At 37.4% G+C, this 15,656-nt stretch overlaps 1 protein-coding gene across 1 annotated transcript in view; it reads left to right on the top strand.

Annotated features, from left to right (window-relative positions):
* FARP2 (FERM, ARH/RhoGEF and pleckstrin domain protein 2) overlaps window positions 1-15,656 on the top strand; it is a 64,473-nt gene that overhangs the window by 44,535 nt on the left and 4,282 nt on the right. Inside the window, exons 16-25 of the mRNA XM_015824531.1 lie at window positions 193-326; window positions 1,664-1,742; window positions 3,097-3,334; window positions 5,210-5,340; window positions 8,990-9,058; window positions 9,161-9,250; window positions 10,701-10,783; window positions 11,355-11,473; window positions 12,076-12,239; window positions 15,361-15,468. Of these exons, the coding sequence (XP_015680017.1) occupies window positions 193-326; window positions 1,664-1,742; window positions 3,097-3,334; window positions 5,210-5,340; window positions 8,990-9,058; window positions 9,161-9,250; window positions 10,701-10,783; window positions 11,355-11,473; window positions 12,076-12,239; window positions 15,361-15,468 (1,215 nt within the window). The remainder of the gene's footprint in view (window positions 1-192; window positions 327-1,663; window positions 1,743-3,096; window positions 3,335-5,209; window positions 5,341-8,989; window positions 9,059-9,160; window positions 9,251-10,700; window positions 10,784-11,354; window positions 11,474-12,075; window positions 12,240-15,360; window positions 15,469-15,656) is intronic.

Genomic DNA, 15,656 nt, shown 5'->3' with positions numbered 1-15,656 from the left:
GAGTTTCATTTTTAAGATATTTTATAAATGTCCCTACATGCTTTTCTAGATTCTTTCATATTAGTTGATCACATAGTTAGTCGTAAAAGAAATATTGATCATGCTTCCAGTGGGAGTGGTTTTGGTATAGAAATAGGGTAAATGAATAAATCGCTAAAACCAAGCACTACAATTCATTTTTTTCTTATGCAGTGGTTCCGCAGTGCAATTGTCAAGGAGAATGCAATGCCTGAAGGTCTCATGACCTTATTCTTCTCCAATATAGATCCTATCTATGAGTTTCACAGAGGCTTTTTGAAAGAGCTTGAGCAGAGACTAGCACTTTGGTAAGCATTATTAATCATATTACTATGAAAATTGGATTTCTAGAATTTTGTGATACCTGACAAAACTCCTTTCCTGTGAAGCTGCATGAATACATAGTTGAATACTGTTTGCTAACGATCTGTTCCATGAAATCAGTTTTCTGAATGGCACTGATTCGTATACCAATTGTATAATATAAAGTCTCTATTTGGTGATTGCAGTTATTCTAGTGAGCAAATCATTGTTGTATTTATGAAATAAAAGTTTATTTGGATGTATTTAAAAAATACACTACATATACTTTCTTCCTTATATTTTAATTGGTCAAAAATGGTCTCCAAAGAAAATCTAATATTTTTCATAACCTTATAAAACATACTGTTGAAGGAAGAATACAATAAGCTCAGACATTCCCCCTCATGCTTCAAATTAAATGTTTATTTTTATGAAGAGGATGAGAAAACTAAATTTGTTCAGTGGCAAAAAATAATGATTTGTTTAGATAGCAAGATCTGATAGTTAATAAGTCGAGGATGAAATTGTTTGATCCTCTTAATTCACAATGGATTAGTTCACGAGAGGGGTTTCAGAAAATCAGAAGGAATATGGTACATAACTGGTTGCAGTATTTTCAAATGACTAACATAGCATTGAAAGAATTGCAGAAAGAAGGGCGAATACTTAGAAACCTGAGTGAAGTTGAAACATCTATTGGGCCTTATTTATAAACTGCTGGTGAAAGGATTCAGAAACTGAACAAGTCAAAGACTGCATGCTCATATAGATGCAGCATTTGTATGTAGTATAAATATGCAATAATGAATTTTGCTGAAAGAACATTGTCATTCACCCCAAATGTTATACTTTACCCATTTACTCATTTGTATTTTATTCTTTTTTCCATTTTCCTGTTTTTTTTTCTTGTTTGCTTATATATCTTATTCAAAATGTTGAATTTAGTGGATAAAATTATGTTAACAATTTGCCCGTTTTCCTTTTTTATATTTTTTATTACATCGTAACATTCCATTATGAGGTATAAAATAGATGCTGACACATTAAATATGAAAAGAGACACATAAGGACTTAGAAAAAATATTTCTTTTCGAGTTTCGATAATTCAAGATGTCCAATATATTTCAGAAAGAACCTCTTTGCTCAGGGATAATTTTTGGTGAGTTCAGAGACATTTCAAATTCTGAATAGAAAAGGAGAAAGAAACAGTATTTCTTTCAAAGTTACTGTGGGTATCTTATTAGTTTTGGAAGAAGAGCTGTTATATCTATTGGTTGGCTCTGAAAAATAATTTTAGACTCAGTTTCCCCTAGAGCTCATTTTTTAATTCTCTCAATTGCAGGGAAGGACGATCAAATTCAGGTAAAGGAGATTGTCAGCGGATTGGTGATGTCATGTTGAGAAATGTGCAAATATTGAAGGTATTGAATATCTATAACTCAGAGAAATCTTGTGTTCCTTTCCCCCCCCCCCACTCATTCTCATTAATATGGTGCTTATGTGTTTTAATGATAAAAATGGCAAATTTTATGTAGGAAATTTAGATACTGCAGAATCCAATCTAGGCCGGTCACTGGGACCAGAGGTTTAGTCTTCTGAGCTTTCGGACACATGCTGGAAATTATCCACAGGGGACTTCTCTCTCACCAGAATGTGTGCTTTGGGCTATACTATGTGTAATAGTATTTATGTGGTACCTGGTTGTGCATGGCATTGTAAAGATTGCTTGGAGTGGGAGATACCTCTGATGTAATCTACTAGATCCCTTGCATGGATTGCATCTGTGATTATGTAGGACAGACAGGGAGGAAGCTAACCAACAGGTTGCAAGAAGACAAGTGAGCAGTCAGACAAGGAGATCCAAACTGATTGGTAGTCTCACATTGCAATAAACAAGGACAGACATTTAATTTCACAGCAACTAAGATCGTTGGCCATGCAGCTACACCGATAGCCAGGGAAATGATTGAAGCCTGGAAAACAGGCCTCTTGTCAGGAGTGCTGATTTACCACCAACTTATCAGGTACTTACGAGTCGAAGACTTGGCAGCACAAGAAACAACACCCAATGACTCAATAGCTGGCCAACAACACCTTGATCAACAACTAAAAAGCCACACATAACCAGGCATCACCTAAATACTACACATAGTATAGCCCAAAACACACATTTCTGTGAGAGAGAAGATCCTTGAGGATGCGCTTCAGAATGAGTCCGAAAGCTCAGAAGACTAAACCTCTTGTCCTGTTGACCACCCCAGATCGGATCATGCCACATTATCCTGGAGCGCGTATATTTGTCTTCATTTGTGAGATTTAGATATTGTAACTTTACCATAGGAAAAATTGCAATTTAAATATCAATAGACTGTCTAAATGCTGCATGCTACCACATATATAGATATAATTATAACGATATATGATTATATAAAATTATATATTACTACTTTGAAAATTAAATATGTCATATGTTATAGTGATTCTAAAGTGCAGCAAATTCTAGTATTCTCCGATGAATTGTAGGCTATAAAATCTCCATTGTTCATTCATATATTTATTGAGATTCTGAAACTCACAAAATTTGTCTAATATTTTGTCTTGAATAAAGATAGAATTCACATTTCTAAAGGTTTATTGTAAATAAATAATTGTTGCAGACTGATTGATTGAAATTCTTTTTTAAAGAAGTGTTGTTTTTTCAATAATTGAATATTTCAGGTAAAGAGATTGCATGATTTTATAAGCTTTATAGCTGTGTCTTCTGTAATCCCATAGGAATTTATCAACTATCTGCAAAAACATGATGAAGTCTTGATGGAGCTTGAGAAAGCAACCAAACGTATTAAGAAACTGGAAATAGTTTATAAGGAATTTGAACTCCAAAGAGTTTGCTATTTACCCCTTAACACTTTCCTGCTCAAGCCTATCCACCGGATAATGTACTACAAGCTGATTTTGGGAAGACTTTGTAAACACTATCCAGCAGATCATCGAGACTACACTGACTGCAAGAGTGAGTAATAGATTAAGCAAATGCTTACAAAGCATTTAGCTGTCATTTTTGTTTTCTTATTTTATGTTGCTAACTGAAATTGAGTTGGTGAAATTATATGGCTACGGAATTAGTTCATTCAATTTTGTCACCTGAGTCTTTGAGTAAAAAATAATAAAATACATTTTAACACCTTCCTCACAGTCACCCATTTTTAGTCACCTATTTGGATCACTGCAATGCGTTCTACATGGGGAAGCCACAATTGGTCCAGAATGCAGCAGCACACATAGAATGCAGCAGCACACACAGTCCCAAAGGTGCTTTTTCAATAGGCAACTGGACTTTCTTATTATTCTTTGAAGACATTTTGCTTCTTATCCAAGAAGTTTCTTCAGCTCTGACTGGATGGTGGGGAATGGAGATTTATATTCCTTATATATCATATCATATCATATCATATCATATCATATCATATCATTATTATATTCCTGGTCATTTGCATTCTTTTAGAAAATTATTGAGGTCACTTAGAGATTTGTCTGGGTCCTCAAGGTCACCTGAGTAGTGCAAATGGGTGTGGAGCCTTCTTGGAACTGCTGAAAGGACTGTTGTGTTGTGGAGCTGTACTTTCTGCAGGATGTTTTCTGCCCCATGTCCCTTCACTGTTGAACACAGGCACAGGCTGTTGGGGATAAGTCTGTGTTGTCTGCATTTCAAACTGAAGCGCAAATGGTTCCTGTAGAGTGCAATTTTTATGGAAATCCATTCATACTGCATTAGCATTCAAGGGTATTCATCCCAAAGTGCATAGTAAATGTCTATGGAGATTCTCAGTCATCCAGGTCATGGTTGTCCCAAAGGTGCTTTTTGAAGAGGCAACTGGACTTTCTTGTTTTTCTTTGAAGACGTTTCTATTCTCATCCAAAAAACTCCTTCAGCTTTGAAAAAGCAATTTTGGGACAACTATGACCTGGATGGCTGAGAATCTCCCTAAGCTTTCACACATAATTTTGATGCCCAACAGCTCACCCAGTAATATCACTGCTGTGTGAACTGCATTGGTTTCCAGTTGCTTTTGGGGTGCAATTCAAAGTACTGATTATCACCATTAATGTCCTACATGGCACAGAGCCAGCTTACTTCTGGAACTGCCTCTCTCTGAGGGTATCTGCCCATCCTACTAGATTAGATATGATGTATTTGCTCCAGGTTCTCTCCCTTGAATTTTGCATTTTGATGGGACGTTGAAAGCATGTCTTCCCAGTGGCTAACCCAGCCCTTTGGAACAGCCTCCCTTCCAATATCAGGGGAATCCTTACTGTTTTAGTCTTCCGAAGGACTGTGAAGACCTGTCTCCATGCGTGTGTCCCCCCCCCCCCGGCCACAGCATTGGGCTAGGACGGGTAGGCAACCTTGGCTCTTTTATGACTCGTGGACTTCAACTCCCAGAATTCCTGAGCCAGCTTGGCTGGCTCAGGAATTCTGGGAGTTGAAGTCCACGAGTCATAAAAGAGCCAAGGTTGCCTACCCCTGGGCTAGGATGAGGGGTTGAGCTGTGAGGATATTTGGTCTGGCATTTGGAGATGATTGTTTTTAATTATGATTTATGGATTGTTGTGAGCCACTGAGAGTCATTATATGAGATAGAGGGCCATGTAATTGTTGTAAACATTTTGGGTATGCAGGTAAAAATAAGTAGTTAAATTATATAATATCTTAGAATTATGTTTCTCAATAATCCTCACGTTTAATAGGTTTGTATGTGTTTAATTCAGAGAAAATTTGAATTTTTTAAAATAAATGTACTAATGATATCTTAAAGTATGCTGAAACTTCATCCTTGATGTTCTGATTGTTTGCCCTTGGGTGGGCATTTTTGGGGTAATTCTGTAGATGCACTGAAGGAAATCGCAGAAATGACATCACAACTTCAAAGCAGTTTGATCCGGTTGGAGAATTTTCAGAAGCTAATAGAGCTGCAGCATGATCTTCTTGGCACTGATAATCTCATAGCACCTGGAAGGGTAATCAGTTCTCTTCTGTGTTGCAGTCTTTTTTGTTTTTACACAGTATATTGAACTGGTTTGCTGCTTACTTATAGCCTATATCCTTGCTGTAGGCATTTGTTGTGTTACTTTAGAGTTAACTTACGCTAATGTTTTGCTGCTTATCAGTGAAATTATACTTGCATGTACCTTCTAAAATATGTTTCTAATATATTTTAACCTTATCCTGAGAAAGGCTCATTGAAAGGCTCATGTTGAAGATATCAAGAATATTGTTTTAATGTTTTGTTCCATGTTAACCTGCAGAGGCAATGAGGACCAGCATGGAACTAATGAATGTATTACTATGAAGGGTACCTTCATGCTTCTTTTTTGCTTTTTGGGGGGACATTTTCAGCATTCCTATATTTATCTTGAGCCAGTTTGATTAAGGCACCAGACTAGAAAGAGACTGTGAGTTGTAATCCTGCCTTAGACACAAAGCCAACTGGGTGATCTTGAGCCAGTTACTGTGTCTCAGCCCTAGCAAGGGACAGTGGCAAACCACTTCTGAAAAACCTTGCCAAGAAAACTGCAGGGACTTGCCAGATAGTCTCAAAGAATTGGATATGATTGAACAGAAAAAATATGTTGTCACAATAAAATAAATTCAAATGCTTGGTCATAATACAACTAAATGTAGCTATTCTTAGTGATACCAGAATGTTCAGAAGCTAGTTTGCCAAAGCCAAATAATTTTAAACAGCTCTGCTCTTCTGGTATGAATTTATGTAAAATTGGCAATTATACTATAAGATAGCATTAATATATTATTGAGTTGTGAATGTAAATTGATAACAACTGCTATGTTCCATAGAAAATGAACACAGAGAGCTGATCAACTTTAAGGAACATAAATTCTTCACTTTGATTTCTGTAGTTCACACATATTGGTATGTGTAGAATTCCCATTTGGAATCTTCAAAAACTTGTCAGTTTCCTGACAGTTGTAGAAGTGATTGATGAGAATTTTCTCATCATGTTCCAGATCATCACCATAGTCAGGCTTCTTGGTTATATTCCATGGTGGTCTAGTGGTCTGATACATAAATAAATGAGGAAGTACAACATCCACCCCCATTTTGTATTTTTAGATCACGGGTCTCCAAACCCTAGTCTGCTCCATTTGTGCACACGGTGGGTGCACGTGTGAAACCATTCCCTCCTCCCTGCTGCTGCTGCCACTGCCACAGCTACCAGTCCACAGAGCCGGAAAAGTTGGGACGCTGTTTTAATAACAAATTTGCCATTGGTGTGTCCATCATTCCATCTTCATCCTTGCATTCCATATAATGAGCCATTGTAGTGTAGTGGGAAGATCCAGATTCTCATCTTCAGTCATAGAAACTTACTGGGTGATTTTGGACCAACCCTTCTCTCTTGACTGTACCTTCTTCACAAGGTTGTTGCTATAGGAGAAACAGGAAGCAGCAGTGCTGGGTATGAGTGAAAGAAGGCATATAAACCTACATAAATAGATCTTGCCTGGCAATCAACCATACCAGAATGGCCATCTGTAAATGGAAACTGTATCTATCAGAGGTGGCCCTCAACAAAATCCATATCAGTTTATTTACCTCACAGGAAACTAAGCATTCCCCAATATTTTGCAGCAATGGTAGAAAAGATCTCTCTGTGATTTGAGTAGCAATTGAGACTGGAATTTCCATTGTTAAGCAATGCAGTTATAAAGCACAATGTCATGTGACTGCATCACTTAGCGACAGCAATTCTTGCAATCCCCTGTTGCCATTGTTAAGCAAGGATTGTGAGTCATCTCCTTGCAACTTCCTGCCAGCTTCCAACAAAACTTTCAGTGGGGAAACTGGCAGGAAGTTGGAAATCCTAGGTAGTTCACAAGCAGGCTGTCATGGTCAGCTCAGACTTGGAAAATGGAGAGTGATAATTATCAGTCTGAAGGGATTCAGTTGGAAGAGTTACACACAGGGAAAATAACATTGCCTATCAACCATGAGAAGCAGCTATCATTGGCCTCAAAAGATGAAGAGGCAAAACTAATACCTCCCCCTAGTGCAAGGGCCTGCAATGAGGAGAAGAGGCTGAACAAAAGCAAGAGCATTAGTCAGAAAGAACCTTGTCCCCATCGAAGAATTAGGGTCATGCCGCCCCTTTATAAATAGACCCATGTGCCTCACAGATCCGTTGGTGACAATTGGCTGTTTGCCTCACCACCATACTCAGCCTACTTTCTCATCCTGGACCCTCATATCATGTTGGCTTGACCCTCTATACCTTGTCCATAATTTAAACTCTATTTTCCTTCTAATTTAAGCTGGTTGAGTTTTTATAGGTTGGGTATTTTGGGCATAAGGGATTATGATTGCTTGTTCAAACCTTTTTTGCTGTTAGAATTCTGTTTGAAAACCTTTTTAGTAAAGATATGACTTACCTGTGTGTCTGTGGTGGGCCAGAACAGGATAGGTGCTGCTAGGTGGGAGAAGGAGCATGGAAGTGCACCAGTGGTGGGGAGGTGTGGTGCAAGTACAGCAAGACTTAGGATGGTTGATGCTGGGGGGAAGGGAAGTGCATAAAGGTGCATGAGTGGCTGATGTCATCCTCCCAAGTAGAACAGACAGTAAACACAAGAAAAAGAGCTATACTATACTATACTATACTATACTATACTATACTATACTATACTATACTATACTATACTATACTATACTATACTATACTATACTATACTATACTATACCATACTATGTATTGTATTGTATTATTATATTATTATATTATTATATTATATTATATATTATTATATTATATATTATATATTATTATATTATATTATATTACATTATATTACATTACATTATATTATATTACATTATTATATTATATTATATATTGTTATATTATATATTACATTACATTACATTACATTACATTACATTACATTACATTACATTACATTACATTACATTACATTATATTATATTATATTATATTATATTATATTATATTATATTATATTATTATTAATTGCTACATTAACAGAATCCTGCAAGTAAAGAAGTACAAATCTCCCACTGTGTCTTTTTACCACCTGATTAGTTAGGGCAGATTCTTTCTAAGTTTCTTTCTCCAGCCATTGCTCAGTTGTGGGCTCCTCCCCTTTTATCTGATCATTCTCTAGACAGCATCTCTTCCCTTGGCCATTCTCATATTCCACGTGAGTACAGCTGGACTTAGAGTGACAGTTGCTGGGAGGGAGAGGGTATACAAGGGCATGCTGGTGGCCTATGAGCAGAATGCAAGCACAGTGGGGCTGGGGAAGGGTGTGTGGGTGGGGAAGAGCTGCCCAAGTAACTTATAAACTTCCCTGCTGGCTTCCCCATTGACTTCTTTTGTGGAAGGTCAGCAGGGAAGGTCGCAAATTGCAATCCCGTGACCATGGGATGCTACAACTGTCATAAGTACAAGCTGGTTGCCAAGCATCCTGATAGTGATCATATGACTGTGGAGTATTAAGGTCACAGGAATTTCAAGAATCAGTTGTAAACCCTCACTAGAGTTCAGCACTGTTGTAATTTTGAACTGTTATTGAATCAATAGTTGTTATGCGAGGACCATTGGAGCCAATTTTTCTTGTTTAATTGTTCCACAGGAATTTATTCGAGAGGGTTGTTTGTACAAACTTACCAAAAAGGGCTTACAGCAAAGGATGTTCTTTCTGGTGAGTTGATATCTTTGCTCAAGGCTGTCACAAAATACAACTGCATTCAGAGGTTGTTTTTAAAAGACAAACATGTTTGACAAACAAAAATGCCTGCCTCAGTTTTCAGATATGTTGCTGTATACAAGTAAAGGTGTAACAGGGACCAATCAGTTCAAAATACGAGGACATCTTCCTCTGCATGGGATGCTGGTGAGTAGCTCTTCATACAGCTACCAAACATTAAGATAGTATGATCTCTCTCCGCTTTATTTATACTTTTTTTCATTATAGTTAACTATTAAACTATTATGTTTAACTATTACGTTATTTGTAAAAATAACAAAAGGTGGGATAGAAACAAATGAGATAAATAAATAAATAATCATTGCCAATTGGATATTCCTGATGGCTCTGGAATTTTTTAAAAATGTTCTTATAATTTTTGTATGAAATAGAAGAGCAAACTTTGTCAATTTTCTGGTGTCAGAACAATTAAGAAACTAAGGATGAACTTATCATTATGCTGTTCTTTGTACACCTACGTGGATGTTGCAATTTCTGTTACTCCCACACCTGGACATTGCATGCTCTTTTACTTTCCAATGAAACTTTTTTTCTGTGTTTATGTTTAATTTCCAGCTGATAGTTCTGGATCCTCCGGTAAGTAATAAGCAAGACAAATAGGACTGCTATGTTTAGACCTATTAAAGTGGCAATGTAATTGTAGCTACTAGTTTTACCCTCTAGAACAGAGGTCTCAAACTTTGGGCAGCAGGCCAAGTATGTCATTCAGTTCAGTCATTCATGAACTCATACAACAGGGGAGACAGAAGTAGGGCAACAGCTTATAAATCTTCCCTTAGGTTAAGGAAGGAGCATACTGTACATGGGACTCATATTCACAGCTCTGGGGAGGCCAGGCAAAGGAGTGACAGCCTGGGACTGGCTGTAGTAGGAACAAGAGGGGAAGGCACTTTTACTGCTCCTCAATTCAAAAGCCAGATGTCTCTTATCCAGAACGAATGTCAACCACCTGTCATGATTGCTCTTGTGTACCTTTAAATCTCCTACTCTTCCCGTATAACCCTAGCCTCAGTTGCTTAGGAATGTGTAGTTTTGTAATTCTCTGCAGCTATCTTTTTGATGCTGCTTAGAGGCTTTTGTATTAATGTAGGAAAATGTTTCCTTATTGTGGATGTCAGGCTAATGAAGTAGTCGTCATGAAGCCCCATGATGATAAAAGTTTGTGTCAGCCTTACTAGATAGACCAGACAGGAAACAAAACCAGATGAGCTCATTCTGCTTTATTATAAAGAGACATGAACAGAAACTTGCAGGTCTGAAAGTGCTTCTCTTCCCCATTCCCTTTACAGCCCAAGAAACTAGGGAAGGTCTCTTCTAAGCCTCTTGCCCCACTCCCACTCCTTCTGTGAGCTAAGCTGCCCTTTACCTTTGTATCTTGTTACCCTGTCTCCCAAGATCATTCCCTCCTAATGTTACAGTTTGAGACCCTCAGTTAGAAGGTAAATAGTCATTACATTAACAGCGCTTTTAAAAAAATAGCTGATAGGTAGATTGCTACAATTTTCATGCCATTTCTTTTAATTCAGAACACATGGCATTGTACATTGAGTGACCAGGCATGTTTCTGTTGTTACAGGTGGAAGAGAGTGAGAATGAATGGTCTGTCCCTCATTGCTTCACAATCTATTCAGCTCAAAAAACTGTAGTAGTGGCAGCAAGGTAAGAAGCTGCTCAGTAGATCGTTGGTGCCAAGGAAGTGATATGTATGTTAATAGTTCCAAATGAATATGGATGCTTGCACAGAGAATACAGGCATACCATCCCAACTCTGTTCCAGATTATGTAAAGAAGACTCAGATTTCATGCTTCTCCAAGTTATGGCAGAGTGGATACACTGAGACAAAGTTTCTACCTGGAGGAAGATCCAGAGAAATAAATTGCATCCTGCACCCTAAATTTTGATATTTGCTAATATGATTGTTGTTCCCTCTCTTCCTTTTGTTACCTCAGATTTCAGAAGAATTGGAAAAAATATTGAGATATGTGGTTGTGTTTTAAAGTAAAAAAATTAATAATTGTATTTGAATGTAAAATGATTATGGCAAGATTCTGGAGTAGTCAGGATTTTAGTATTGATTCCAAACCTTTCTATTCCAGTATTCTTTCCTTTCTATGAAAAGGGTGGAAAGTATATCTATATATTGGATAAGCAGTGTTTCTTTTAAATGTAAAATACATTAAAATTTATCTATCAACCCATGAGGCTTAATGTTTTATCTGTGCTGCTCAGCACTCGTCTGGAAATGGGAAAATGGTTGGAGGACTTGAATATGGCAATTGAAATGGCCAAGAAAACTGTTGAGAAATCGGGCGTGTTCCTTGAAAATTCTCTATCCAACCGTTCTAACAGTAAGTACCATGTTTGTGATTTATGATAGTACACTGTGCCTGCTTTCTTAGAACAGCAATAATATGACTACAGTAATAACAACTAAAAGGTTTTTGCCTAAATAAACTATATCCTCTCAGATGCTCCTAATAATGTCAGTTTTGGCAAATAAGAACTTCCAATGGTTAAATATTAGTAATGAATGTTGTGGTACGTGATCTTTTTTCTCCATTATTTGTATTAAAGGTAGCTATTTTCTGAACCCAGTTTTACAGTAGCTACAAAATAGATTTTTGAGAGTTGTATACTCCTGACTGACTTATTTTATTGTTATGAGATCCCAGATGACATCTCAAGAACTATAGCATTGTTATGCAATTTTTTGTATACTTTCCTCACTGAAAATCTGATCCAGCCAGGTTGGTTACAAATTTGTGACTTCCTCTAGAATAACGGTAAATTATCATCAGTTCCAAAACGTTCTGGATTGCAAAGGTCATGGATGCTAGAAACAGTTAACTGATGGATGACATCTTTGAGAGACCTTCTTAAGAGATTCTCATCACTATCATTATCCATGTACCACAGTCTCTTAAATGTTTGCTCCCTTCTCCTCCTTCAGGATCCTCAGATGAGGTTTCTCTAGAGCAGGAGTCCGAAGAGGACATTCATTCTTCTCGTAGCTCCCTGGACAGGCAGAGCCACCACCGTGCCAACACTACCATACATGTCTGCTGGTACCGCAATACCAGTGTCTCCATGACTGATCACAGTGTGGCTGTCGAGGTACCCAGCAGCAGTTCATGCATCACTTTCACTTACCACTCTTTTTGGTTGCTGGTTTCTCTAACTCTATACATGCATTTGCTTTTAACCTTCATCCTCTTCACTGCCTTCAGTAATTTCAGTAGCCGTATGAAAAAAATTAAATTGCAATAAGATTTTTATGGTGTGTATACCTCTGCATGTTCCATTACAAAGTAGAGCTTTGAGGAGGGCAGATTTTAAAATGAAAACAAAATAAGGAAAGCAGGTAAAGTCGGAATTATTTCCAACTCTTTAATAGTGACTTTATTCTGAGTCATTTCTCCAAGACGAAGGGGCCTTATATTGGAACAATCAATAACATTGAGGTTGCTGCTCAACTATCTCTCCTATGAGAGGAATTGGGGGAGATTTTCTTTGTACCCTCCAGCCTGATCTCCCCCATTTTTAATTATGTCCTTTCTTAGAGTGATTTCTCCCTCTAGATTAAATTTCTTCTCATTGTGTTCAGCTTCCAGGGAGTTATGGCACTGGCAGGCAGACATACTCCTGAGCTCTTTCACATAAATGTCCCTCTACCATTACATTTAATTGAAAAGAATTTTAAAAAAGCATTTCTATTATTTATAGTCTCTTGATCTATGGACAAATCTAGATTTGCAGAATGTCCTATTCTCATAAAATGTCCCCCAGCAAATGCTATTCGGAAGGAGTGATCTGTGCTTCAAGATAACATATATGCACAGCATTTTAAGAGTTCTAAAACTATAATCTGTCATTACTTCTTCTTAAGACATAGCAAACGTGTTCAACTTTTCTGACAGAGCCCCTGCTGTCTCTCTTTATAGTACCTTCTTTTGGGTATATCCTTTTTCATAGAATGTCTAAGGGAAATAGTACAACCTGGAGGAGGTTCCTGCTGGAAAAAGGAAGCTCTTTCACGGAACAAACTCAGAATGGAAAACAAAACAATCTTCTACAGCCCTTCCTATCAGATACTGATGAAAGGGAAAGGAATATCTATATATACCTTAGTTTTCAATAAAAGATATGTGAATGCAGCAGTATACACAAAAGTAGATTCTGGGATAGAATGTCCAGACTTAGGTTGTTTGTATACAACTTTGTGTTGGCTTTGTAATTTTAGTTACAAAGATTTACAACTACAATGGATTTGATAATTGATTGACAACATTCACTCAAGAAGGATAGGAATATAAATAGCAATGAATGTAGATCAGTGGAAACTTTAAGGTCTGTGGACTTCAATTCCCAGAATTCCTCAGCCAGCATGAACAAATAATCATTTAGCCTTCACTGCCCACTGTGAAAGAAATCAGCTTTCTGACTGTGGAACCATAAATGTACCATCATGTTCACTCACTAATTCTGACTAACATTTTGCTTTGGTAAATGCATTAATCTTCTTTTCTCATTAAAGCCTTATGACCTCTTTGCACCGCTGATTTTAAGGCTCATCATTCATGAGCCTCACACATCTTCAAATCATTTATTTTTACTTTTTACCTTTCATGCTATTTTAATGATTTTTCAGATACCACCCTTACTTATTCTAATTTTTTTCTTCCCTTTTCTGCCTTGCACCTCCTTCCTCTGCTCAGTTTGCTGCTCTGTTGCTGTTTCTCCAGAGCTTCCTCCTCGCTATTTACTGGGCCAGACTCATCGGCCTAACACAATCACCCATGTTTGCTGGTATCGGAACCAGAGCCTATCCCTGTCTGATTATCTATGCATGATTCAGGTAAACTGCTTCTTTCGGTCTTAACAGGCAGGTATATTTTTACACCACCACTATTCACTCACTCTCTGAAATACTCTTCTAGTATGCATCAGTAAAAGATCTAGCATATTGAGCCAATGGTAAGAAATCATTTGTTTTGTGAAAACCAGAACAATCTGTTTTGTTGATTATATGCACATTTACACACTTGCTCAGATGCCATGCCATTTTTTTATTCTTTCCCTGCAGCCCTCCAGATGTTAAATTACATCTGCCACTAGTATAGTACATTGGGTGCTGGCAGCTCTATTTCACCAATGCCAGATTCTAGAAAACTGCTTTCTACTGTAATTTTGTTCCTAACAAACTAGACTTCTTTTCCAATAGTGCTTTGGGGAGTGGTGCAAATTACTCTGCATAGCTTTGTCTTCTACTTCTTTTACTCTGTGTTTTCCCCCCAGTCTATTTACCATATTGTCTCCTTACCCAGATTCTGTTTAGTTCTTTGCATGATGTGAGAACTAAGCGACCGGGGGAAAAGATTTAACTGGAGAAACTAGGGTTGGAGATGGTTTGAATAAATTCAGCGGTGATTACTTTATTGGGATTGTCACTGGTTATTATTCTATCCTGGCTAAGGAGGAAATTCAGAATACATCTATATATTGGGACGGTATCCATATATACACTTTTTAATATGAATATTAAAACATTATAGTAATATACCTTAGAGCAATCTTTCCCAACTTGACGCCCTCCAGTTACGCTTGAGATGTTGAATTACGAGATGGCTGAGAATTCTGAGAGTTCTAGTTCAGTACATCCATAAGAATGAAGTTGGGAAAGGCAGACTTAGTCTGTTTTGTCATTCTTCAAAATTAGACTCAACTCTGAGCGGTGTGGTGGCCTTGTGGTGAAGACACTCTCCTCCCACTCAGAAGATTGAGAGTTCAATACTAGATAGTGGTAAATGTTTCTCTCTCAGGGCTCAAAGAAAAAGTATCTGCTGGAAACTCCACATAGGCGTCAAGGGCATCTGGTCAGTAAATACTCAGCTCCATTCAGTCACCCTGACTCTATCCTAAATTAAGAGATTATAGGGTCGTAAAAAGACAAAAAAAATTAGAATCAACCTACTTTGTACCTTTTATGCATTTCTCCCTACAAATATCTCACTTTCAGCATTAGAAGCTAATAGATGTAAGCAGGAAAGAAGCAGCCTTGTGAATGAAGAAACTGGTGATACAAAAATCAGCTGTTCACAATGAATGTTATGTAACATTTCTCAGCCTAAGAGAATCAGGTCTCAAGAATAGCAATTTGTTTTTAAACTACTATAAGCAACATCAACAGACTTTTGCTGTGGTATCTCACAATATTATTTCTCCTTCTCCTTTATAGAACCAGCTATCAGGGTATCTGCTGAGGAAGTTCAAAAATAGTAATGGTTGGCAGAAGCTATGGGTTGTTTTTACAAATTTCTGTCTGTTCTTTTACAAAACACACCAGGTAAGATAAAAGTTGCATATTTTCAAGATGAAAATATACTGGAATACTAGAGAGAGGACTTGGTTACCCATATAGCATAATGATCACTCATGAATGCACACACCGTAGTTCTGTGCCTTTATGGGTAATCATTATAGATCTGTAAACAATTTTGCATGCCTGCAGTTTTTGATAAGCAATTGTGATCT

Source organism: Protobothrops mucrosquamatus, unplaced genomic scaffold, assembly GCF_001527695.2.
Source record: "Protobothrops mucrosquamatus isolate PMUCROS unplaced genomic scaffold, P.Mucros_1.0 scaffold_191, whole genome shotgun sequence".
NCBI classification, from domain to species: Eukaryota; Metazoa; Chordata; class Lepidosauria; order Squamata; family Viperidae; genus Protobothrops; species Protobothrops mucrosquamatus.
This window is presented reverse-complemented; position numbering and strand designations above follow the sequence as displayed.